General features: G+C 72.2%; 2 protein-coding genes across 13 annotated transcripts; one reads left to right on the forward strand and one right to left on the reverse strand.

Moving 5' to 3' along the window:
• Positions 1-848: 848 nt before the first annotated feature.
• CELF5 (CUGBP Elav-like family member 5) lies at positions 849-24,077 on the reverse strand. 12 transcript variants are annotated; one of them, XM_070059486.1, is made up of 13 exons: positions 23,747-24,074; positions 18,391-18,473; positions 11,278-11,326; positions 10,432-10,560; positions 9,196-9,275; positions 7,980-8,126; positions 7,435-7,576; positions 7,202-7,348; positions 6,981-7,043; positions 6,394-6,477; positions 4,331-4,474; positions 2,820-2,983; positions 849-2,040 (listed from the first exon to the last, which is right to left on the reverse strand). In XM_070059486.1, the coding sequence occupies exons 1-12, from the start codon at positions 24,003-24,005 to the stop codon at positions 2,856-2,858; spliced, it is 1,455 nt and encodes a 484-aa protein (XP_069915587.1). In that variant the 5' UTR covers positions 24,006-24,074; the 3' UTR covers positions 849-2,040; positions 2,820-2,855. The 12 variants fall into 12 exon arrangements, with proteins under 12 accessions (XP_069915587.1, XP_069915586.1, XP_069915596.1 ...); XM_070059485.1 differs by having other exon boundaries at positions 11,275-11,326; positions 23,747-24,073; XM_070059495.1 differs by lacking the exon at positions 23,747-24,074 and adding an exon at positions 23,502-23,656 and having other exon boundaries at positions 11,275-11,326.
• LOC138845748 (actin nucleation-promoting factor WAS-like) lies at positions 24,004-24,378 on the forward strand. Its single transcript, XM_070059309.1, has one exon. The coding sequence runs from the start codon at positions 24,004-24,006 to the stop codon at positions 24,376-24,378; it is 375 nt and encodes a 124-aa protein (XP_069915410.1).
• The last annotated feature ends 635 nt before the right edge of the window (positions 24,379-25,013 follow it).

Here is a 25,013-nt window from a genome sequence, read left to right on the forward strand (position 1 = left end):
CGGCCGCTTCACCCGCTGCGCCCCAATTCCCGGAAAGGGGCTTTCCAGGGTTTCTAGCTGTTCCGAGACAAACTGAGTGTTCGTATTCGCCCCCGCCCCCCGCCCCGCTCCCCTTTCTGTAGATTCAGCCTTGGCCTGCAGTGGACACCGCGCGCTGGGCACCTTAGCCCCGCCCACCCTCCCTCGGCTGGGGGTCGCGGGAGCCACGCCAGCGGCCGGGGGCCTCGTGTCTCCGTCGCGCCGAAGTTCCGGACTCCGGGGCGCGGGGCGCTGCTCCAGATGCCTGCAGCACCCCGCTCGGGGCCAGGGTTCGAGCCCCGGCTTTCCTGCTCCTGGCTCCGGCTCTGGCCATGGTAGGCACTGAGGTCTCGGTCTCTGGGCGCTGAAAGGGTGCCCCAGGTGGGGGGTGGGGGTCCCCCAGCATGGCGAGCGCCCCCGAGCCGGGGCCCGGACTCCCCAGAGTAAGGAGCCGCATGTGTGTGCCACCCACCGCCCGGCCCCAAACCCCGACTCGGGCCGGCATGTGGCCTGAGGGCTGAGACGCCCGCACTGCACGCCAGATGCCCGGGTTCGAGTCCCTTCTGGCTCCTGACGCCAGCTCCCTGCTTGCTTAGATTTATTTATTTGAAAGGCAGAGATGGGGAGAGGGAGGTGATGGGAGGTGATGGGAGGTGATGGAGATGGGAGTCTTCCATCCACCGGCTCACTCCCCAGTGGCCAGCCGAGTGCGGGGTGGGGGGCTCCCACTGGGTGGCCGGGACCGGCAGGCTTCACCCCAGCGCCCGCCCCCAGCCCCTGGGTCTACGGAGGGGACGGGATGGGGGGAAGAAGCCGCAGAGTCGGCCCTGTAGCAAGTAAAACTTTTATTAAATAAACTTTTTTTTTTTTCCGACCAAAAAGAGGCGTTCGCGACGGCTCACCCGAAGCTCGGGGCGCGCACGGGAGCGCGACTCCCGCCCGGGAAAGCTCAGCGCGCGGGCGAGGCCCGCGGGTCCCCGCGCCGGGTGCGCGCGCGCCTGTGTGCCTGTGTGCGCCTGCGCGCGCGGGTGCACCTGTGCCTGGGCGCGCGCGGGGGCAGCGTCGGGAGGGGCCTGGTCGCGGAAACACAGTTGAGTCGTACAAACCACGCACGAGTCAGGGGAGGAGTAGAAACCCGGTATGTACAGCGGGGGCGCGGGCGCGGGGGCGCGCGCCGCAAGGGGCGGCTTCTTGTTTTTCTAGGTTTTCTCTCTTTTTTTTTTTTTCTTTTTTTCTTTTTCCAGGTCAACACGTTTTGGTAGAAACAAAGGGAAGGCGACTTTTTTTGTTGTATTTTTCTTTAAAAAAATTTTTTTTGATTTGAGCTTACGAAGTCAGCTGGCGCCAGGTGGGCGGGAGGCGCGGGGCTCCCCGTGTGCTTGGAGCGCGGGCGGCCCCCGCCCCCGCGGGAAAGGAAAAGCCGCCCTCGCCCCCCCCACACACACACACCCCGTGCTGCTCCGAACTCGCTCGGAGAACCCGAAACGGAGCGGACGCACGCGCCAGGGGCTTCTCGCCGAGGTAAGGAGGTCCGGCCGAGCCCCCGCGGCCCCGCGCGGACCCTGGTCCAGGCTGGTGATGGGGGCGGGAGCGCGCCCGCCCGCCCCGCGCCGCGCCGCGGGCCGAGGGCCGAGGAGTAAGGCTAAGACGGAGGGGCCGGGCGGCGGGGCAGCTCCGAGGGCGCGGGCCGGGCGCGCGGGGCCGGGAGGTATATGGCGTGGGCAGCCGCGCCCGCGCAGGGAGAGCGCCCGGGCCGCCTCTCGGGCGCAAGGGCGTCAGGAAAGTTTGGTCCCGTGATTTATACTCAAAAAATATATATATAGTGTCTCTAGCTCTCCATAGACGCGCACGTGTACACACGGGGGCGCCGGGGCCCCCGCCCCGCCCCCGCCCGTCCGCGGACGTCACATTTTGAGGGCCAGGGGCGGGGGCGGGGCTGGTGTCCGGACACTGGTGGCAATTTACGGAAAACTCCTGGGTCGGTGGGAAGCGGGGAGCCGCCCGGGGCGGGGAGGCCCCAACCTGGGGGGAGAAGGCGGGCGTTAGGGGGCGGGGGCGGCCGCAGGGCCCCGCCGGGCCGGGGTCTGGGGCCCAGGCGCCGCCTCTCCTGGGAGGGGGACACGGGACACACGTTCCCATGTCCTTTGCACCCGCCCCCTCTCCACTGCATTCCGGGGGCTGGCGGCGGGTGCACCCCGGCGCGTGGCTAGCCCGCACAGCCCGGGCGCCCTCACACGCCCCTAGGGGAACGCTGAGGGGGGGCGAAAACCCAGGCTTGGGGGAGGGGGCTTCCCAGGCGAGGCGCCTGGAGGCCCCGCCCCCGCAGTGAAGGTGTGCAGCAGTGGGCGGGCGAGGGCCCCACCGCGCCCCCCCACCCTTGGAGCACCGGCAGGCGGGCTCGGCTCTAGGTGCCAGGAAAGCCGGGGAGGCCGCGGGTCCCGGGCCCTGGCGGGGGCCGCACCCCCATGGCCCATGCCAGTTCCAGGCCTTGCTGGGCCTCTCGGGGTCCCGCCCTGGCGAGCCGGCTGGGGTGGGCCCTCAGCGTTTTCTGGGGTTTGGTGTTTTGCAACTGGGAATGGATCCTAGGACGGACGGCACCCCCAGGCGCCAGGGTGAACTGCTCATCCGGGATCCTTACCCCCTCGCTGGGCCCTGCCCCCCTCGCCCCATCCCAGTGCCTCCCTCAGAGGGGCTGGGGGTGTCTGTGGCCAGCTCTGTCCACCCCAACCTGTGCCAGCATCACCCCACCTGGGGAGGGGAGCGAGGGGCGTGGCCAAGCCCGCGGGGCGCCTGCGGCTCACCTGGGCCAGGCCGCAGCCTCGGGCGGCGTGGGGCGGTCAGTAGGGGTGTCCCGGGTCCTTGGGCCGCTTCAGCTGCACCTTGAGCCGCTTGGTGCCGACCTGGAAGCCGTTCATGGCCTGGATGGCGGTCTGGGCGCTGGCGGGGTTGTCAAAGCTCACGAAGCCTGCGGAGATGGGCGGGCGCGGAGGTGGGCGGGGGCGGGGCTCTGAGGATGCCCCCCAGGACGCCCGGGCCAGCCCCCCACCGCGTCCCGCCCTCTTCCCCGTCCTCTGTGATCCGAGTTGCTCTGTGCCCGGTCTCGCTGCCTGGTTTTCCTGTTTATGTGACCGAGAGAAATCTTCCACCCGCTGCTTCGTCCCCAAACCCCTGCGGGCCCAGGACAAAGCCGGAGCCGCGGCCCCCGGCCCCCGAGCCGCGGCCCCCGGCCCCCGAGGCTCCAGGTCTCCGGGGCAGAGCAGCAGGGAGCCGGGTCCACGGCCAGGCTGGCGTCCTGATCCCGCCCCGGCCCACGGCACCGCCCCTGCCCCGACCCGTCGGCTTCCCTCCAGCCACAGCCCCCGCGCTCTGAGCCCCTTTTCCTGCAAACAGGACACGGGGCAGGCCCGGCTCCCTGCTCGCGGCGCCCGGGAGGCCCCGGTCACGCACGGGGTGACCCCATGGAGCTCCCGGCTCCCGGCCTAGTGCAGAGGCCGCGGGCATCCGGGAGCGGGCCAGCGGCCGGGAGTCTCTGCGCTTTGGATAAAGGAACTGAAAGTTTCGTCTGTAGAAAGGACGCCTGAGTGTTGGCACCCAGTGGCGCTGACTGGACACCCATCCTGATCACCCACGGGATGCCGGGACCTCGGTGGTGGGGAGGGGGGCCGAGGGGGGAGGCGGGGTGGGGCCAGTGGGTCCAGGGTGAGGGAGGCAGGGCCTGGCTGGGGAGGCGGGGCACAGCAGGGAGGCAGGGCTATGGGGAGGCGGGGCCGAGGGGGAAGGCGGGGCTAGGCAGCGGGGGAGGCGTGGCCGTGCGAGCCCCAGGAGGGGAGGCGGGGCTGAGCAGTGGGGATTGGGCCTGGCAGCGGGGGCGGGGCCAGGCAGTGGGGCGGGGTCTGGCAGCGGGGTGGGGCGGGGCCAGGCAGTGGGGACTGGGCCTGGCAATGGTGCGGGGCCGGGCAGCGGGGCGGGGCCGGGCAGCAGGGTGGGGCCTGGCAGCGGGGCGGGGCCGGGCAGCGGGGCGGGGTCTGGCAGCGGGGTTGGGGCCGGGCAGCGGGGCGGGGTCTGGCAGCGGGGTTGGGGCTGGGCAGCGGGGCGGGGTCTGGCAGCGGGGTTGGGGCCGGGCAGCGGGGTGGGGTCTGGCAGCGGGGCGGGGCCGGGCAGTGGGGCGGGGTCTGGCAGCAGGGCGGGGCCAGGCAGTGGGGCGGGGTCTGGCAGCAGGGCGGGGCCAGGCAGTGGGGACTGGGCCGGGCAGCGGGGTGGGGCCAGGCGCGGGACGGGCCGGGCGCGGGCGGGGCTGCGCAGCCGCACTCACCGAAACACTTGCTCTGCTGGGTGGCCCGGTCCATGAACACCTTGGAGGAGATGATGTTGCCGAAAGGCAGGAACATCCGGGTCAGCTCCGCGTCTCCAAACTCCTGGGGGAGGTGGTAGATAAACAGGTTACAGCCTTCGGGACCTGCAGGTGGGAGAGAGAGACATAAACCCCCAGGAGGGGCGGCGGGCCCCTGCAGCTGGGGGAGGGGCAGGCGCACCCAGCCCGCCGCGCCCGCAGGCTCCACCCCGCACCCGAGCCCGGGGAAGTCCGCCCCCGGGGCTCGGACCCCGGGTCCTGCTTGCCTCGCCACGAGGCCGCCACTGAACAAAGTGAAAAAACAAATCCCCAGGCACGGAGCTCGCCCACCCGGTGATGACGCAAGAACCGGACGCGGAGGGTGGAGGGCGACGCCGCGCGGACGTGGCCACGCACGGCCACGCGTGCCAGCCGCAAGGAGGCTCCCAGAGAAGTCACAGGGAATCCCTGGGACCACCCCCAGCCCGGGCAGTCCCCGGGGCACGGCCGGATAAGAGTGAATCGCGGTCTCCTGATGCCCGGACGCCGCCCGGCCTTGCCCCTGCGCCCAGGCCTCGGGCGGCCGAGCCGCAGCGCCAGCACCCGCGCCTGCCCGGCTCCCGCCCAGCTCTTGGCTGCGGCCGGGAAAGCGGCGGCGGACGGCCGAGTGCCCGGGCCCCTGCCCCCGCGTGGGAGGCCCGCAGGCAGCGCCTGGCCCAGCCCTGGCCACTGGGGCCATTTGCGGAGTGGCCAGTGGATGAAGCGCCCTCGCTCTATATAAATCCACCTTTTTCAACATACAGGCGACCTCTGACCCCTAAGAAGGTGCCGGCCCCTCCCCTGCCCTTGCCCTGCGGCCCCGGATGGACCCAGCGGCTCCAGCGCTCGGGGACCCTGGCCTCGCCCTCACCTTCCCCCACCCCAGGCGCGGGTTTGCGGATAGGGAGGCGCGGTCGGTCTCCTCCGCAGATGGCCCCAGTGGCCAGAGCCCCATCCGGTCCCGGGCACTGCCTGCAGGGAGCCACGGGGCTCCAACGGCTCGCAGGTGGCTGACCACCAGACCCGGCGTCTGCGGGCACTGCCGGCAGGCTCCCGGCTCTGCACTCCCCAGGAGGCACCCACGGTGGCGCTGACAAACAGGGCGTGGCTTCCCAGACCCTGCAGGCACCAAGGCCCTTCTACATAGCACCACCGGCCCGGCGCTGTGGTGCAGCGGGTAAAGCCGCCGCCTGCAGGGCCCACATCCCACATGGACGCTGGTTCGAGTCCCGGCTGCTCCACCTCCCAGCCAGCTCTCTGCTGTGGCCTGGGAAAGCAGTGGACGATGGCCCAGGTCCTCGGGTCCCTGCACCTGAGTGGGAGACCCGGATGGAGCTCCTGGCTTTGGATCGGCACAGCTCTGGCCATTGTGGCCATCTGGGCAGTGACCCAGTGGATGGAAGACCTCTCTCTCTCTCTCTCTCTCTGCTGCTTCTCCTTCTCTCTGTGTAACTCTGACTTTCAAATAAATAAATAAATAAAGCCTCACGTCACGGACCCCTCCCGTAGCCGGCCGAGACCACGGCAGACGGCGCCACCGATCTCTGCGCGCCGGGGACACCTGGGGCCCTTTCCGGTGATTCCCACCTGTGCTTGCCCGACACCTGGAGCACTGGAGTGGGGGCGGGGGGACCCCAGTGCTGACCGCCCGCCAAAGCCCTAATGGGGGGCAGGGACGGTGCTGTGGGGGCCTGAGGACACGGCGGCCTGGGGTCACGGCTGCGGCTCAGCTCCGGCCCTCAGTGCCCGCCCAGACCCCGCAGGCTGAGGGCGAGGGAGACACCGGGCAGCCCTGCCCCTGCCGGTGGGTGCCCCGCCCACCCACCCAGCCACGGCTCGCGGCGACGTGGACGCCAAGGCAGGGGCAGCGGGGCGCCTGGGCCCGCCCCTCAGCCGCTCGCCCCAGCGCGGGGTCGGGGAGACCACGCTCGCCCTGCCCGGAGGGAGCCAGGCGCAGGGCCGGGTCAGCGGGCGCCCGGCGCCCGGGGGAGGTCGGGCCGCCTCACCTTCTCGCTGCTGCTGCTGCAGGACCGGCGGTGGCTGCGGGACGCTGTGCGCGATGGGCGTGATGGCCGCCGCTGGGTACATGGCTGCAAGGGGCGGGGCGGGGCCGCGCGTGAGGGCGGGGCCAGAGGTAAAGGCGGGGCTACAGGGGGAGGGCGTGGCCCTGGGCGGTGGAGGCGGGTCAGGGCGTGGCCACGGCATAGGGCGGGGCCACAGTGTGAAGGTAAGGGGTGGGGCCATGAGCAGGGCTACAGATGGCCTGTTTTCAGGGGCGGGGCCACGTCTGGGGCAGGGTCACCATCCTCAGGTGGGCGGGGTTATGATATGAGGGCGGGGCTTCCGGGGGTGGGGGGGCTCAGAGACCCAGGGAAGGGCTTTGGACGGGGCCGCAGCTGAGGGCGGGGCTACACCCAGCTTTCAGGAAGGCGGGGCTTTGGTGCAGGTGCTGTCATTCAAAATAGAGGCGGGGCCAGGTGTGGGGCCTTCACGGGCAGAGCCAGGCAGGCGCTGACCGGGAGCTGGAGGGGGCTGGAGGGGGCCAGGGCGGGCCGGGGCAGGGCGGGGCTGGCCTCGCGGGCGGCCGCCCTACCTGTGTACTGCTGGACTCCCGAGAAGGCAGGATGCAGCGTCTCCGCCACGGTGGGGCCCTGAGCTGCGGGGCGGAGGAGGGGCTCGTGGGGCGGGGGCGCGCGCTGGGGACGCTGCCGCCCCGCTTCCCAGCCGCGAGCGCCACGCGGGGTGGTGCGCAGGCCCCTGCCTCGACCTCCCCTCCCGGGCCCAGCCCCGCAGCTGCTCGGCCCGCCCCCGTACCTGGGTACGGCACCAGGCCGTTGGCGTACACGGTCTCCAGCGCGGGGTGCCCCCCGGGGAAGGGCACCACCCCCGCGAAGCCGTTGGTGATGGGGGCCACGAGGCCGGGCACCGCAGCCGCGCCGAGCAGCGGGGGCGAGTGCAGCCCTGCGGGGGGAGGGGCGTCAGGGGCGGGCTGGGGGGGCTGGGGGGGCCCTGCCCGCTGGTCCGACCCCGACCCGGGCGCAGCTCACCAGAGGCAGGCGCGATGGGTGCGGCAGGCAGCCCGTTCAGGCTCACGGCCCCGATCTGCTGGATGTGGCAGGGCGAGAAGGCCACGCCGGGGCTCAGGTAGCTGCCCGAGGTGGCCAGGACGGTCGTCTGCTGCTGCATGAGCTGGGGGCGGAAGCGGCCGGTGGGCACAGCCGTCCCGAGGCCCCCGCGATGTGGGTACGTGGGCTCTCGGCTCAGGCTGGGATCCAGGCTCAGCCAACACCTGGGGCTCAGGAGTCATGAGGGATCCGGGCTCAGTCAGTAACTGGTGCATGGGAGTCGTGCGGGAGCCAGGCCAGCCCGGGACCCAGGCTCAGCTGGGCAGGGAGGATGAGCCTGGCTCCAGCATCAGGGCTTTGCCAGGACCCAGCGCAGCCGGGTCCGGTCCAGTTTGGGGCCAGCCTGGATTTGGTTCAGCCGTACTTGGGCCTACCCGGGGCTTGGGGAGGACAGAGGCACCCAGGCTGGGGCTGGACGGGGACGGGCCACCCACGGCCTGGGCGGGGCTGGACGGGGCGGCACTCACAGCCTGGGCGTAGGCACTGCAGGGGCTGAAGGGCAGAGCCAGGGACGGCGTCAGGACGCCCAGCTGGCCCACCATCTGCTGCATGCGCCGCAGCGTCCGCTCCTTGTCGGTGTCCGCGAACTTGACCACGAGGCTGGAGGAGGCTCCCTGAGGGGCAGCGGGGGGGGGGGTAGCCTCGGGGTCCCCCAGCCCTGCCAGTGAGGGCCCCTCGGGAGGGGGCTGGAGCTGGGCGTCCCCACAGGCGCGGCCTGAGAGCAGGTGAGACGGCGGTCCCCCGGTGGGGGGGAGGACCCCGCGCCTGGACCCCCGCCCCCAGGAACGAGCATGGACCCCGGCTGGGGCTGGCTCCCGGGGAACGCCCCCACGCCACCATCCCGCCCCCCTCATGCTGCCCGGGCGGGTCAGGAACCGAGGCAGGGGCAGGGCACCTTCAGGCCCCCCAGGACCCGGCGTGCCTGGCCTAGCACGAGGCCTGCGTCCCGCCCTGGATCTGCTCCCGGCTCACCGCGCCCAGGGAGCCAGCGGCTCAGAGGCCTGGCTCAGGCCAGCCCGGGCACTCACGCCTCTACCTTGCTGACTCAGATAAATGCGTTGTAGAAAAGGGGTCGGGGTCCAGGCTGGGGGCTCGGGCAGGGGCTGGACTCGGCCGGCGACCGAGGTGGCGCTCGGTGTGGAGCGGCGGCTCCGCCGGTCAGGGACCTCACTCCCTGCCGCGCCCGCCAGCACCGCCCACCGCCCTCTGAACCAGAGCCAAGCCGGCTCGCCGAGGCCCCCTCCCCGTGCGGGGATGCCCCTACCTGTCCCTGCAGCCCCCGGGTCCGCCCTCCACCCTGGGACCCCCCGGGACCGCCCTCGGCCCCCTCAGCCCCACCCCCTCCCCGCGTGCCCCCTCGGCCTCCCCCACCCGCACCCTGTGGATGCAAACCCATGGTGCCCACGCACTGCACACACTCACCCACACGTGCATGCCTGGCCGCTCACTCGCCCCCGACCCAGGCACCCACTCACCAGGTGTCCCATACACACCCACACTAACACGCGTGCTCACACACGCACACACGCACACACGTGTACCCGCGCCGCTTCATGCCTGCACCGTAACACGCACACACGCCCAGTGTCCCCAGCCCCGCGCATCTGCTCGCACTCAGCCGCGGCACCGACCCCCCCCCCCGACCCACCCGTGTCCTGGGCCGCAGGGCCGCCGCCCACTCACCGGCATCGTCTGGCTGCCGTGCAGCGCGTGGATGGCCGCCTGCGCCTCCGTGTGGGAGGCGAACTTCACGAAGGCACAGCCTGCTGGGGACAAGGGTGGGGCTGAGGGCGGGGCCACGGTCCAGGGGCGAGGCCGCAGGGTGAGGGGTGGGGCCACAGCCTGGGGCGGGGCCGCAGGGCGAGGGGCAGGGCCACAGGGCAAGGTGGGCAGGGCCACGGCTCAGGGGCGGGGCCACAGGGCGAGGTGGGTGGGGCCATGGTCCAGGGGTGGGGCCACAGGGCAAGGTGGGCAGGGCCATGGCCCAGGAGGCGGGGCCCGGGGCCGAGACTGGCACATGGCCAGGCCCCGCCAAGACAGTGCTGGTTTGTTGGAGTCAAGCAGACCCAGACACGGGCTCCGTGGCGGTGTGGGGCTCACCACTGCCCGGGCTGGCTCATGGGACCCATGCACCGGTCAGCTGGCCAGCCCGGGAGCCGTGCGACCGCCAGGGCGAGGTTTGCCCGGCACAACACGTGCCGAGGGCAGGCGTGCAGAACGCCCAGCGGCCACACGAGACCAGCAGACGTGCACAGTGCGATGCCGGAGCACCACCAGCAAACCTGCGGCCAGGCACGCAGGGCAGCGCGCAGATGGACAAGCAGAGGCGCGGCCACGAAACAGGCAGACAGATGGCGGCAAACGGACGGACGGGGCTGATGCAGCCCTAATCCAGCAGGTGCACAGAGACCAAGGGGCCCAGGCGCCCGGAGCCGGGCCCTCCCTCTCCCGGAGCCAGCCCCGCCCACCTGGCAGCCCCGCCCCAGAGCCAGCCCCGCCCACCCGGCGGCCCCACCCCAGAGCCAGCCACACCCACTGGCAACCCAGCCTAGCACCAGAGCCGGCCCCGCCCACCCGGCGGCCCCGCCCCAGAGCCAGCCACACCCACCAGCGGCCCAGCCTAGCACCAGAGCCGGCCCCGCCCACCCAGCGGCCCCGCCCCAGAGCCAGCCACACCCACTGGCGGCCCAGCCTAGCACCAGAGCCGGCCCCGCCCACCCGGCGGCCCCGCCCCAGAGCCAGCCACACCCACCGGCGGCCCAGCCTAGCACCAGAGCCGGCCCCGCCCACCCGGCGGCCCCGCCCCAGAGCCAGCCACACCCACCAGCGGCCCAGCCTAGCACCAGAGCCGGCCCCGCCCACCCGGCGGCCCCGCCCCAGCACCGGCCCCGCCCCCGGAGGCCCCGCCCCTGGCCCCACCTTTGCTGCTGCCATCGGGGCCCCGCAGCACCGTGCACTCGTCGATGACCCCGAAGGGCTGGAAGAGCCGCAGCACGTCCTCCTCCGACTGCTGCTTGTTCAGCATGCCCACGAACAGCTTCCGGTCCCCTGCGGTGGACACGCCGCCTCAGCCGAGTCCTGGGCCGCCGGGATGCCGCCGGCCGTCCGCAGACGCTCAGACGCGGTGGCCCCGGTCCCGCTGGCCTCTGAGTGCCTGTGCGAGAGGTGGCCTCGGCCAGCCCTGCCCCGCCCTGTCCCTGTGCGCATCCCCGGCAGCTGGGGGGGGGAGACGGCGCAGCACCCCGGGCCGGGGCTGCCTGCCCACTCGGGGTCACTGCAGCCTCACTGTGCCCAGCCGGCAAAGGCCAGAGAGCCCGTGGCGCGCGAGGTGCACGCGCGCCCCCTGCTGGGGGGTCGGGGCTTGGGTCCTGCCCACAGCCGAGGCCGGAGGCCAGGGGCAGGGACTGCCTGGCCCCTCGGGTACCCAGAAGGTTGCTGATAATCAGATGCGCTGGTTACTATGGAAACAGCTCTCCGGCAGCTGTCACTCACTGCGGCGGGAGGGAGATGGGGAATGGGGAGAACGAGGAGAGCCGGGACAGAGCCCCAGCCCCACAGCGCGGACTCCCACACACCCACAGGGCCCTGGCCGCCCTGCCCACCACTCCCGCCCCCCAAAACCCACGCGGCCCCCAGAAGATCCACAGGCCTTGGCCACTGCCCCTCGAGGTTCGGCAGAGGCAGGACAGACCAACTTCCTGCCCCCTCCCCCCGCCAGCCCCAGCCTGGCGGCCACGGCCACGGCCTCGGAGAGATGACAACTACCTCCGCGGCTCTCGCTGTCCGCCGGCTTCACCTGGATCGGCCGCGCCATCTGCGGAGAGGGGGAGCAGCGTCAGCGGTGGGCGGGGCTCCACCCCGGCACCGGCCCAGCCTCCGGGCGAGCCCCGTGGCCGGCTCCGACACCCAGCAAAGCCACCCCACCTGCAGCCCCCACGGCACGCCCAGGCCTGCGTCCATCCGACAGAGCCGGGAGACAGACACTGCTCCCAACTGGGAGTCTGCGGTGAGCTCCTATTTATTCTGCAAAACCCAGTGGGAACACCCCCAGCAGGAGACCCCGGAAGGCCTCAGGCTGGGCGTATCCATGTCTCGCTCTGTCCCCCGCACACGGCAGGGGACCTGCTGACCACAGCACGCCGCCAACTCCCCCTCCACGGAAACACCTTGGGGCTGGAGGGAGCGCGGCCCCGTGGAGGCTGGGCCAGGCCCTGCGCCGCGCCTGACCCCTCTGCCTGCCTTGGCCCGTCATGCACAGCTGTCAGCCCACTGCACAGATGGCAACATCAAGGCCCAGAGAGAAGTTGTTTGTCTGAGGTCCCCGGGGGTGGGGGGCGGGGGGGGCTTCCTGGAACTGGGTTTAGACAGCCCCCCACCCCCTCCCACAGGCGGAGCCCCCTCCCCATCCTGGAGCCCCCGTCTCCTCGCCTCTGAGCCCTTCCCTGAGACCCCAGCCCAGCTCGGAGACCCCTTGACCCGGCACCCCCTCCCCATGACCCCTACTTCCCTTCCCTTCCCCGGCCCCTGTCCCTGAGCCCCTCCCTCCGCAGCCCTCCCCCTTTCTGATTGCGGGGAGCCCCGCGCGCCTGGGCTGCCTAGATTTCGGCTCAGCCCCAGGAACCCCAGGACCCAAGCGCACTCTGCCCCCCACCCCATCCGTGGCCCCAGTTCACCCAGCCACACCCTCAGAGGAACCCGGGGCGGCTGCAAAAGGCCCACCCCGCTCTCCCTTCCCCCACCCCCTCCCGCACCCCCACCCGCCGGGCCCTCTCCACCTGGTACCACACCCCGCCGGCTGGAGGGAGATCGGCGCAGCCGATGGGACCGGCTCCTGGGCGGGGGGTGGGGGGCACACCTGAGCGCCTGCACCCCGCCTCCGCTGGCCTCACCTCCCCCCTCCCAGCACCTTGGGCAGATGAGGATGGGGTTGCCATGGCAACGCTGATTCACCACACGGAAGCCGGCAATTGTCGTTGCCATGGAAACCGCCTCTTAGGGGCGAGCCCAGCTCCTGCCTTGCACAAAAGAGATATTTAAATATAATCTCCGCGAGATGGATGGGTCCAGGGAGGGAGGGCGCGCAGCCGCGGGCACGGAATCCGCCCCCAGCACCGACCCCTGCGCGCCCACCCCGCTCTGGGGGGGTGGGGGGGCCGGAGCCCCTGCTCCACGTCTCCCCAGCCCGGGGCCTCCCGGCCCGCTGCACGGCGAAGCCCCCTCCCACCTCCCGGGTCAGCCTTGTGGCGGTGAGGACGCCCGGGGCGGGGGCAGCGCCCTCCTAGGCGGCCCCCGCTGCTGCCACCCCAAAGCCAGCTCCAGGCCCAGCCCTGCCCACCCCGCAGCCCGGCGCCCGCCTTACCCACCGGCCCGGAGACGCGCGCCAGGCTGGCACCCACGTGCCGCCGCCGCCGCCCGGCCGCCCAGGGCGCAACCGCACGGGCGCGCACGCTGCACGCACGCAGGGCCCCGCTCCGGCGCGGGGAGACGGAGGCGCGCCCGGCGGGGAGCCGGGGCCCCCCACACCCCAGCCCGCCCATCTGGCCCTGCCCACCTCCTCCGGCTCCCTCTCTCCATCTGTCCCACGGAGGTCTCGCGAATGCCCTGCCTCCCTCCTCCACCTTCGTGGGCTCCCCATGGCTGCATCCCGCCCCTGCCCCTCCCTTCCTGGTTCAGGGATCCAACAGCTCCCGTGTACCCCAGCCGCCTGGCGGAGGGGTGCAGGCGGGGCGCACGGGGCAGAGGCCAGAGAGACGCCAACAGCTCCTGGGCCCGCCCCAAGACAGGGGCTGTGCGGTGCGCTTGGAGCGGGCAGGCGTGCGGGGGCCGGAGCCACCCCGACCTCCGCTGGCCCCTGCAGCCGCCCCAGCGCTCGGCGAGCCGGAGCCGCCCGTGCCCGGCTGCAGGCGGAACCCGGAGCCCTGGCAGAGCTGGAGGCTGTGGTCAGCAGCTGACGCCCCGCCTCCCCGTGGCCACCGGGTCCAGCTCGCTGGGTGCTTTCGGTCAGGGCCCCCGTGGGAAGCCACAGAGCCTCTCTCGGACGCCCCGCGTCGGGTGCAGAAGGGGAAACTGAGGCCCGGGGGCGGGGCTGCAGGGCTGGAGCAGCAGGGGACTCCCCCAGATTTGCAAACTTGTGCTGGGAAAGGGGGCACGGGGACCCCGTCTGGGCTGCCCCGGCCAGCGCCCCGCCCCCCAGCCCCGCCCTGCTGCAGGTGCTGCCCCGCCCCCGGCGCTCCACGCCCCCTGCGTGGCGGCAGGAACGCTCCCGCTGCGCCCCCTCCTCACCTCCTCAAGTCTCCCCACCTGCTCTGGCCTCCATTGCCACCCCCCCCTTGCACACATGCTGTCCACGGAGCCCGGCACGGTGTCCACAAGCCACAACCGAACGAGGCCCGAGTGAGAGCGACACCCGGCCCCACCCGCCGGCCAAGGGTGCCCTGGGCACGGAGCTGGCCTAGAGCCCAGGCCGGGCGGTGTCCCTGCCCTGCGGGGCCCACAGGGACCCAGGAAGCCCGGCCTGCCCTGAGCCACACCGGGGCCCCTGGCCGCTCCCTGGCCACTCAAGCAACGGCAATGGGGCAAATCCTGGAAACAGCTACCCGGGGGGGGGGGGGTCACGCACACCGGCGCCCGCAGGCCCCCGCCCGACCTCAGGCTGGGCTTGGCTGGGCCAGGCTCTCGGCCTCGGCCGGGGGTGACTCCTGCTGGGGGCGGCCGACCCGAGCCAAGGCTGCTGCACTTGCGTGGCGGGGGGTCTCCCAGTCAGCAGACGCACCTGCTCCCGGGGCAATCAGACCACCAGCAGGCAGCCCAGGGGCCTGGGGGCCCTTGCCCCCAAGACTTCCACAGAGCGAGAGAGGGCACTGCCACCCCCGGGACCTCCGGGACCCCCAAGGCCGGCACGCTGGATCCCAGGGTCCCGCGGCCCATTCCTGTTCTATTCCGGGACTCTGTTATTTAATTCCGGAAGGCTGGGATCTGATTAAACGCCGTCCCCCACGGACGCCCGCCGCCGTCACACTCCCAGGAACTGGGGGCGGGGCCCTGCGGTGCCAGGAGGAGGGCGGGCGTTGGGGGAGGAGGGGACACGCGAGGCAGGCACGTCTCAGGGGACCCAGGCCGGGCGTCTGTGGGCACAGGAGCCAGCAGGGGAGACGCCCTCGGGGAGCCCCTGGCCGTCCCCAGCCCGGAGCCTGGAGCGTGGTGACCGGGTGGGGTCAGCAGCAGAGGCTGGGGGCGGCTCTGAGCCCCCCAGGCGCTGCCCCCGGGGGCACCTGCTGCTCCAGGAGGGAGAAGCCGGCTCCCCTCGAGCGCTGAGTGCCTACAGGCGCGTGTGTTCCGTGGTGGGCGCAGCACCGTCCAGTCCACCGCTCACTCCCCACTCCCCGACTGTGCAACGGCCAGACTGGGCTGCCCGGGAGGCACAGAACCAGGGCCTGCGTCGTCCAGGACGGGGGCGGCTCCCTGCTCTAGAACATTCTAGGCCTGTGCTGTCCAATGTGGCAGCCGCGCTCCAGTCTAGAACATTCTAGAGCGGCGCTCACGCCCGAGAGCACGCGCTACCCAGAACTCCAGCCGCCGGCCACGGGTGCTGACCTCTGCCTGTCTCAGCCGATGGAAACGGAGCCGGCGCTGCGCACGCAGGCTGAGCGGCCCCTCCCCCCCGCATCCCCCACGGGCGCCCGCTCCACTTCCGACCCAGGCCCTGCTGACGACCAGGGAGAGCGGCAGGAATCGGTCCAAGTGCTTGGGCCCTGCCAGGCCCAGATGGGCTCCTGGCTCCTGGCTCCTGGCTCCTGGCTCCTGGCTCCTGGCTCTTGGCTCTTGGCTCCTGGCTCCTGGCTCGGGCCTGGCACAGTGCCAGCCAAGGAGAGGGAACCTGGTGGAAGACCTCTCTCTCCTCCCTCTCTCTCTCTCTCCCTCTCTCTTCCTCCCTCTCTCCCTCCCTCTCCCTCTCTCTCTCTCTCCCTCCCTCTCCCTCTCTCTCCTCCTCCCTCTCTCCCTCTCCCCCTCTCTCTCCTCCTCCCTCTCTCCCTCCCTCCCTCTCTCTCTCCCTCCCTCTCCCTCTCTCTCCTCCTCCCTCTCTCCCTCTCCCCCTCTCTCTCCCCCTCCCTCTCTCTCTCCTCCTTTCTCCCTCCCTCTCTCTCCCTCTCTCTCCCCCCTCTCTCCCTCTCTCTCCCCCCCTCTCTCCTCCTCTCTCTCTCCCTCCCTCTCTCTCTCCCTCCCTCTCTCTCCCTCTCTCTCCCCCTCTCTCTCCCTCTCTCTCCCTCTCTCTCCCTCCCTCTCTCTTTCCCTCTCCCTCTCTCCCTCCCTCTCTCTCCCCCTCCCCCTCTCTCTCTTCTTCTCCCTCTCTCTCCCTCCCTCTCTCTCTCCCTCCCTCCCTCTCTGCTCATCTGCCTTTCAAATAAGTTAAAAGATAATTTTTTAAAAACCAACTTGGGTACATAACTACCTTTTCAATTGTCAGTTGTGTTTACTTATACACATATTTAAGATTGTACTCATTTGAGAGAGAGAGACAGGGAGAGGACCCGCCGGTCACTCCCCAGCTGCCCGGACAGCCAGGGCCGGGCCGGCCGGAGCCGGGAGCTGCACCGGGGCTCCCACGGGGGTGCAGGGGCCCCGCCCCGCCGGGAGCTGGGCTCAGGACTCGGCCGCGAGGCTGAACGCCCCCCACCCTCGACCGTCAACGCAAGCGCGGAGGGCAGAGACCGAGACCAGTGGGTCCCTAGGCCTTCTCCTGGGGGCCGCGCTGGTTAAAGCGAACAGCGCATTCCAGGAAGCCGCCTGCTCCTGCCTTCCCAGTGTGGCCCCCAGACCCATTTAGAGAACACACGCGGCTCGGGGCTGGCCTCGCGACACTGTTCTGGGACATTCCTCAAGTCCTCTCACCCCCCGCCCCGCCCCCAGCACCACGGGCGATCGGGCCGTGGCTCCCAGGGGCGGGGCAGCGCCCCGGCCCCATCCACTCCCTGCCGGGAGCAGCCCCCGGCTTTGCCCAGCGCCCCCTGGCGGGCAGAGCCGCGGGTGCAGCGACTCCTAACCCGCCCTGCACCCCGCGTCTCCCGCTCCTGGCTGTCTCAGACCCTCTCCTCCCCGGCTGACGCGGGGGCCTGCACCGTGTCCCCGCCCTGCCTGGAGCCCCGGACTTCCGCCCCCCGAAGCCGCTGTGGTCATCTGCGGCAGCCGCCCCAGGCCGCCAGGTCCCGCCCCCAGCTGGGCCCCCCTGCCCCGCTCTGCTTGGCCCGCTGGGAGCCTGGCAGGCAGGAGGCTGGCGGCTGCCCCTCCCCCCGTGCGTCCCCTCTCTGCTACAGACAACCCCTGCCGCCAGCTCTGGCCCCAGAGAGAGGCACCTGGGTTCCCGCCTTCAAGGTCTTGGGCGGCACAGAGGGGCCCGCCTCGCGCTGTCATCGGGAAAATGGGACAAAAAGCAGGGGGAGGGAAGGAAGCTGAGGGGGCGCCTACAACAGTTGGTGCGTGGGCCGGCGCCGCGGTGCAGCGGGTGGAGCCGCTGCCTGCAGGGCCGCATCCCACGTGGGCGCCGGTTCGAGTCCCGGCTGCTCCACTTCCGATCCAGCTCTCTGCTGTGGCCTGGGGAAGCAGCGGAGGATGACCCAAGTGCTTGGGCCCTGCACCCGCGTGGGAGACCCGGATGGAGCTCCTGGCTCCTGGCTTTGGATCTGCCCAGCTCCGGCCGCTGTGGCCATCTGGGGAGTGACCCAGTGAATGGAAGACCTCCCTCTTCCCCCTCTCTCTCTCCCTCTCTCTCTGCTTCTTCTCTCTCTGTAACTCTCAAATAAAGAAATCTCTTAAAAAAAAAAAAAAAAAAAGAGCTGGTGAATGTCCACGGACACACACATTTCTCCGGACAGGAGTCAGGGCAGCTGCCGCGTCCACCCCCACCGGCTGGAGGAATCGGGCCGAACCATCTGCCCGCCGCCCTCAGCCCCGCTGGCCGCCTGCCCTGGGCCAGGTCCCGGCTCCTCTCTCCACCCAGCGCCCCCGGGGTCCGCGGGTCTGAGCCAGGACAGGGAGGGCGCGGCGCCCTGGGCCACCCCTGAGTCACCTGCTGGGGAAGCCAGCCGGCGCCGAGCCGTGCGGAAGCGCCTAAGGGGGTGACGCGGTCCACTAGGGCGGATTCCCCGACCACCGCCAAGCCCCCCCAGCACCGTGGCCGCAGCCCCAAGAGAGAGACCCAGACCCAGGCCTGGGCCCCCAGCAGCCGCCGTGGGACGCGGGCGAGGCCTCCGGGCATCGGGGCCTCAGGTCGGCGCTGGCTGCAGCTGGGCTCGGCGCGCGTCCGCCAGCATCTGGCTGCCCTGGGGGTCTTGGCGCTGCCACAGAGGCCATGGGCCGCCCGCCCTAGCCCGCCCTCGCCCACCGGCTGCCCGTCCCACGGCCCTGTGCCCAGCCGGCTCTCTGGGGGCAAAGCGGCACCTGTCTCTGCCTCTCTCGTGGCTCCGCTGTCCTCGCCCCCACGGCGGCCCCCCAGCCCCTCTCCTCCAGCAGGGGCCCAGCAGCTGCCACGCCCACATCTCCACCCCTGCCTGGGACACAGAGGCTGTGGCCCTGCCACCCCCGGGGGAGCCCCCACCCCAGCCCAGCCTGGGGGCGGGATGACGAGACGACACCCCCACGCCCCGCTCCGGCCACACACGCCCCCCACACTGCTCCCTGCGGCCACTGCTGTTCCCCTAAGCCCAGTGACAACCACAGCCTGGCCCTGGGGCCCTGGTGCAGTGCGCAACGCACACAACACCCTGGTGGGAAGTGCACAGCAAGGCACACAGTAGTCGCCCAATTATGCTGGCTTCTCCTCTTTAAGCTCGGGGTCCAGGGGCAGGCAGATCTCACGGCCCCTCCCAGCCCCGCCCGACTCACCCCCGGCAGCGTCTTCTGCTCGTGCAGCGCCGTCTGAGCTCTGATGGCCGAGTCCCTGGCGCAGTAGGTGAGGAAGGCACAGCCTGGAGGGCGGAGGAACAGAGGGGCGGGGCGCTCAGAGGTCGGGCGCTCGGCGGAGCCCCCAACGCCCAAGCCCGCGCCCTGGGTGAGTGACCAGCACAGCGCGGTGGAATATTACACCGTCTGATGTATGGAACGGGAACAGCGGCCCTGACCCCCTCCCCTGCTCCAACGTGGCTGAGCCTTGAGGACGTGGAGCAAGCCAGACACAGCCAGACACGGCCGGTGCGACCGCACTGGGTTGGGGGGGGGGCGGCAGAGCGCGGACGGGGCAGGGGTAGGCGCGCTGGGTCACGGTTTGGTGCGACGGGATTCCTGCTGTGCGCGGGGGGCGTGGCCAGCGGGCGGGTCTCGCACTGCGGGGGGCCCCCCACCCCGGGCGCCTCATGGCAGCCCGCAGGCTCGGGAGCTCGCCCCCCCCCTTTCTCGGCCGCACAAGGCAGCGTCCGCGCGCTCGCGGGGCCGGGGCGAGGGAAGCGCTGGGTCGTCCACGCGTGGCCGCCCCGTGGGCTCCTGCAGGCCCCGCACCTGTCGCCGGGGCTCGGACACCGCTCGCTTCTGCACTTTACTCCCCGAGGGGGAAGGGGGCGCCAAGAAACCAGGCTGCGGGCGGAGCTCTGCCTGCCGCCGCCGCTGCCGCCGGTCGGGCCAGGGCCGCTGTCCGCGGTGCTGAACGCGCCCCGCGGCTGCCCGGGGCCCAGCTCCGCGCCGTCCACGCGGCTCCTTGGGGGAAATTCGCCCACTGCTTGGTCCAGGGTTTCGGCCACAGGAGACTCGCGTCTCCCACGCTGGAATCCCACGGAGGCCTCGCCCCGGCACCCAGAGCGGGGCCCCGGTCTCGGACGCCACGGACGCCAGCGCCAGGGAAACTGCCCACGCCCCCTCACCGGCAGCCTGGCCCCCAGGGCACCCCGCAGAAGTCTCGCGAGAGTTGCAGAAGCTGTGACCAACTGTCCGGGGGGGGTTTTCCTCCCTCGCTGGTGACCCCTGAACGGGGGACCAGGTGTGTCCCAGCCACCAAGGTGTCCCCAGGGTCCAGCGTCGGCCCCAGGACACAAAGCACCCCCACTCACCCAAGCCAGAGGGGCCACCCCATGCAGCAGCCGCACGGCGCCTGCGAGCCCGAGTCGGGGCCTCCCCTGCCCACAGCCGTCCACAGCTCCCACCTCCCTCAGGTCGAAGCCCACGCCTCCCACTCCCACCAGGCCCTGCACGCCCGCCCCTCCCTCCCTCGGCTCCAGCCACGCGGCCTCCCTGCTGCCCCCCAACAGGCCAGGCCCAGCACTGCCCCAGGGCCTTTGCACGGGCCATGCCCATCACACTGGAGGGGAAGCCTCCTTGGGGCCCCCCATGCTCGGCAAACACTCGCCCAAGGAGCAAACGACGGAGCTGCTGATGCCTCCCTCCCCGCCCCCACCGGGCCAGCGCGGCGCTGCCCACCCCCTGCCGCCCCTCCCAGGCTGGGGACCCCTCCTGTGGTCTCCACATGGGCCCAGCACCTTCCGGCCGCGGTGGATGATGGGGCGCATGGCCCTTTCCCGCCCCCCAAGGCCCTTCCCCGCCCCCCATGGGTAAGTGCGTGAGGGCGGGACGCACAGCGCCTGCCCCTGGAAGACCCCCCCAGGGCCCCTGACAGTGGCTGGGCGGCCTCCCCTGCGCCTGTCCCCCCCCCCCCCGGCCGGGGTCTCCCTGGGCTCCCCTGCGGCTGTCCTGACCCCTCCCAGGGCCTCGGTCACTGTCACCCACCTTCCATCCACTTCCGCCGCTCACCGTCGCTGCCCATTGAGCCACCTGTTCACGCTGCTGACCGGTCACCCTCACTCCAGTGGCCGCCCACCCACCCACCCGTCCATCTGTGCCCCTACCTGCCCGTCAACCGCCCGCGCCCCCGCCCTTGGCTCTACTCCACAGTCCCCACCCCAGGAGCTCACGCTGAGCTCCTCGGTCCACGGCACCCCCACCTCGCAGCACCCCTGGGTGGCCTGACTCCGAGTCTCTCTCCCGCCACCCTGCCTATGGGGGGCGGCTCCGGCCGGTGCTGTCTCTCCGGGCTCGGATCTCCCCCGACCCAGGCAGGAGTGGAGCCGCCTGCTCCCCGGGGCACCTGCCCGCCGCACCGCGGGCCTCACCGGGCACGGAGCGGCCCCCGGGACCATGCAGGCTCCCAGAAGGGTGACTGCCCCAGCTGACCACGCCCAGCCCCGCGGGCCCCTGTAGAGCCCACCGTCCAGCTCGCTCTGCGCATCCCACCCACCACAGCGCTGGGACGCGAGGGCTCCCGGGAGGAGTGAATGAGACGCCCTCCCCTCCCCAGAACCTCCTACCCACCCTCCGACGCCCGGCCCACGGCCGGCCCACGCAGCTAAGTTTCCGAGCAGAGCCCCAAGCCCGAGACCCCTGGGGCCTCGGACAAGGCGCGGCCCTGCAGGGCTTTCGGGGTGCGCTGGCTGCGTGCACGGGGCCCTTCCGGTGACCCCCATGGTCGAGCCCCGTTTGCCAGGACCAGGGACGACAGCAAGAGCCCCTGAGCTCTGGCCTCAATGCCAGGGCCCCTCGGCAACGCCCCAAGGCCTGGCCCCCCAGGAAGGGCACCCAGGGATCCCAAGAGGCCCTGCCCCTCCCCGTGGCCTGGGCTGCCCGCGGTTCCTCCGCCAGGAGCGCTTTCCCAGGCCGTGTGCCTGGCCCCGGCACAGCGCCGCTGCCGTCCTGGTCCTACCCTGGCTGGGACAGGCGGACACAGTGCCCGGGACACACAGACACAGAGACTGTCCAGGACACACGGACTCTGCCCAGGACACAGACGAGACGCAGGGCAAACAAGCCTCGCAAGCCCAGCCGTCGCCTGCCTCCTCCTCCAGGAAGCCCCCCGAGTTTCCTCTGTCACAGCCCTGAGCGCTCAGCTGTGTCCCCCACCAGCCTGGGGTGGGGGTGTGAAGCGAGGAGGGGTCCGGGGCGGAGGGAGAGATTTGCGCGTTTTTCCCAACACCGTCGCCACGTCTCAGACAGGGCCTGGGCCACAGCAGGCGCATGGTAACTGCTGGCCGCACACAGATGACCATCTGCCCACCGCACACAGTAGGCGCTCCGTCACACGCTCTGCCCACCGGGGGGCCGCGGGGATGCCAGGCTGCCGCTGAAGTGCCCCCGTCCCACGTCAGCGTCTGGGTTCAGTGCCGGCGGCGGCGGCCCCCGACCCCAGCTCCCCGCTCCGCACACCCTGGCGGGCGGCGCCCCCGGCCCCTGGCTTCCGCAGCCCCCCTCCGCCCACTGCCTGAGCCCAGAGCCGGCAGCTGGTACTCCATGGAAACCAAAGGCCCCGCCCCCTCCCGCACCATCCCGCCCAGCCCCGGCCGTCCCCAGGCACAACCTCGCTTTAAGACAAATATTGTCATTAAAATGCAAATGCCAACGCCATTACCATCGCGGGGGCGCAGGGCGAGTGCCCCTGTCGGCCGGGCAGCCCGGGCACCCAGGGCCCCTGGCAGGGCCATCCCTGGCGGGGGACGGGGGGTGTTCTGGGGCTCAGCCGGGATGGCGGGGCAGCCCTCTCTCCGCTCTCTCTCGCGCCACCTCTCTGTGCCTCCGCCTCCATCTCTTAGAAGCAGGACCGGCCCTCCCAGGCCGGCGCCAAGGTCTCCTCTCCCTGGGTCTCAGCTTTGGGGGCTGTCCCCTGGACCGGGGGCCCTGTCCCACCGCGTCTGGCCACACAGACACTCTGCCTTCTCTGGCCTGGGAGGGGACTCACTCCACCCCTCTGAGCCTCTGTCCCCCGGAAATGTGCCCGGGCTGTGAGGCCCACCTCGGAGGCGCTGCCTTGGGGGAGGGGGATTAACAGCCCCCCCCCGCCCTGCGCGCAGAGTGGAAATTGAGGCTGGAAGACCCTCTTGGCACTGGGCTGGTCCCCCTGCGCATGGCCACCGGGGGCCTCCCCCCACCCAGCCCCCAGCCCCCAGGGCCCAGGGACTATCTGCCACGCACAGGTCCACCCCGTGAGCCCTGCCACCCAGGGGCCCCCAGACAGGACGGCGAGCCAGAGAAGCGGTGGCCAGAGGTGCCCGGGCCCCCCGCCCCCCACTCCTTACCTCCCCACCCACTTTGGCCAAAGCCCAGAGAGAGCAGGCACTGGCCAGATGTGGCACAGCCGAGCCCCCATCGCGGGCGCACCCTTCTCCAGCGCCACGGCCGGGAACCCCTGTCCCTCAGGGCCGGGCGCTGGGCCCGTTTTGACAGGCAGAGGAGGGACCCCCAGCCCCTGGACCCCCGGCTATGGCGGCCACACTGCTCCTCCCCCTCCACCCCCAAGGCACCACGGGAGCCCATCCTCCCTGCTTGGGCACAGAGGGGAAACCGAGGCCCAGCCCCCGCCCGCCCCTCCGCCCCCGGCACACGCGGCTCCCCGGCCTGGGGTGGGGGAGGGGTACTCAGGAGAGGGACCCCCAGGCCTCGGCACCTCCCCCGCGCCCACCGGAATCTTTCTAGAAAGCCCCACACGAGCGGCCCAGTTGGGATTGTCGGTTTTGGGTTTTTTTTTTTTTTTTGGAAATGATCGCTTTCCAAAGAGCTGGGGGATGGGAGGGCCGCCCCCCCCCCACAAGCTGTCATTCATTCATCCACTCATTCACTCTCCCTGTGTGTGCCGGCCGGGCTTGGGGAGACTCGGATCAGCTGGGTCCGAAATAGGTCAGGGCCCTGGGCCACCTCCCGCCGCCGCCGCCCCCGCGCCGCCGAATTCAGACACCGCCGGGCGCACAGGCAGGGCACCCCCCCCCCCGCGTGCCATCAAAGAATCAGGTGCGAGGGAGGCGCCCCCGCCCCCGCCCCCGCCCCCGGCCCGGCTGCGAGGCCGGCGTTCCAGCCTCATTGTCTCGGCCAGGTTCAACTTGCAAGGTGGCTGCGCGCAGCGGGGCGGCGGAGGCGGAGGCCCGGACCCGAGCTGGTCCCGGCGGGGGGCGGCGGCCCAGGCCCGGCCGTGCAACCCCTCCCCCCGCCCCCAGCCCCCAGCCCCCAGCCCCTTCGGCCTTTGTCGTTACCGCTCAGCGCCGGGCCCGGGGCATCCGCGTCCCGCGCGCCCGCCCGCAGACCACAAAAGCGCTGGAGACCGGCGGCGCCAACTTCTCCGACGGGCCCGGGGTGGCCGGGGGCAGGAGACGGCGCGCGAGGGAGGGTGCGGGTCTGGGGGAACGGGAGGCGGCGCGAGGCGGGAGCGAGCGGCCGGGAGGCGGGAGCGAGCGGGAGGGGCGCCCCCGGCGCGGAGCGGGGAGGGGCGGGCGCCCACCTTTGTGCATGCCGGTGTAGGGGTCCTTGAGCACCGTGAGCTCGTGGATGCGGCCGAACTGCTCGAAGAGCGGCTTGAGGTCCTGCTCGTCCAGGTCGCGCGGGATCTGCCCCACGAACAGCTTGATGGCGTCGTGGTCCTTCGCGCCGTCGGACTGGCCGCCGGGGGGCTCGGGCCCGCTGCTGCCCACGGGCGACGGCCGCGGCTGCAGGAGCTGCTGCTGCTGCCGGCGCGCCTCGCTCTCCGTCAGGCGGGCCATGGCGGGCGCGGGACCGAGCGGCGGCGGCGGACTCGCAGCTGGAGCGGCCGACGCGCCCCGCGCCCCCCGCCCGCCGCCGCCGCCGCCGCCGCGGCCGCCGCCGCCGCCGCCGCCACCAGGACCACAAAGGCGGCTCGGCAGCGGCCCCTGGCGGCCGCCCGCGCGCGCACCTGCGGGGCGCGCATCCCCGGGGCGCGCACCCCCGAGCCCGGCGCAGGCGCGGGGCCCGAGCGAGGATGGGGCGGGACACCTGCTCCCCACCCCGGGAACCGGAGCAGGCGGCACAGGAGGCGGCTCGCAGCTGCCCCGGGCACGGGAAGGGGCGCACGGCCCCGCGCGCGTGGGTCCTGATTCGTGGGAGGGACGGAGGTAGCGCTCCCGACCTCCTGGTCACTCCCGATGCCTGCGGCAGCCGCGGCTGGGTCGGGGGCTCCATCCGGGTCTCGCCCGCGGGTGCAGGGGCCCCAGCACTTGAGCCCGCCAGGGCGCCCGTCCGCGAAGTCGGGACTCAGGCCCAGGCGCTCCGGCGCGGGCCGCGCACCTCTCCTCGCCCAGCGCCGGCCCCAGGCGCCTCAGCGGCGGGACCCAGCACCCTGCCAGGCCCCGTGCGCGCCGCCCCGGCTGTCACACCTCCGACCAGACCCCGGCACGTGCGCCCGCCTGGCCGCGACTCGAAGCCAGGCTGCACCTGCCGTTCGCACAGTGAAAGGGGCGCGTCACGGTGAAAGCCACCGCGTTCAACGGCGATCGAGGGCGGCAGCCTGGCGCCAGCTCTGCCTGGGCCCTGCCCGCTCCCCGCTGGGACCCCTGGCCGCGGCTCGGAGCGCGCGGGGTCGCGCCGGCCCCACGGCCCGGCTCCAGGCCGCCGGCCGCGCCCACAGCCCAGCGCCCTGCTGAGCGCCCCGAAGGCGGCAGGGGTGGCTGGGCCCGGCCGCCCCCTGAGCCCCTGCCTGGCTCGGGGGGCGAAGCAGGGCACGGAGGACCCCCACCCCCGTCCACAGACAATAA

The sequence above is a fragment of the Oryctolagus cuniculus genome, chromosome 16 (assembly GCF_964237555.1).
Source record: "Oryctolagus cuniculus chromosome 16, mOryCun1.1, whole genome shotgun sequence".
NCBI classification, from domain to species: Eukaryota; Metazoa; Chordata; class Mammalia; order Lagomorpha; family Leporidae; genus Oryctolagus; species Oryctolagus cuniculus.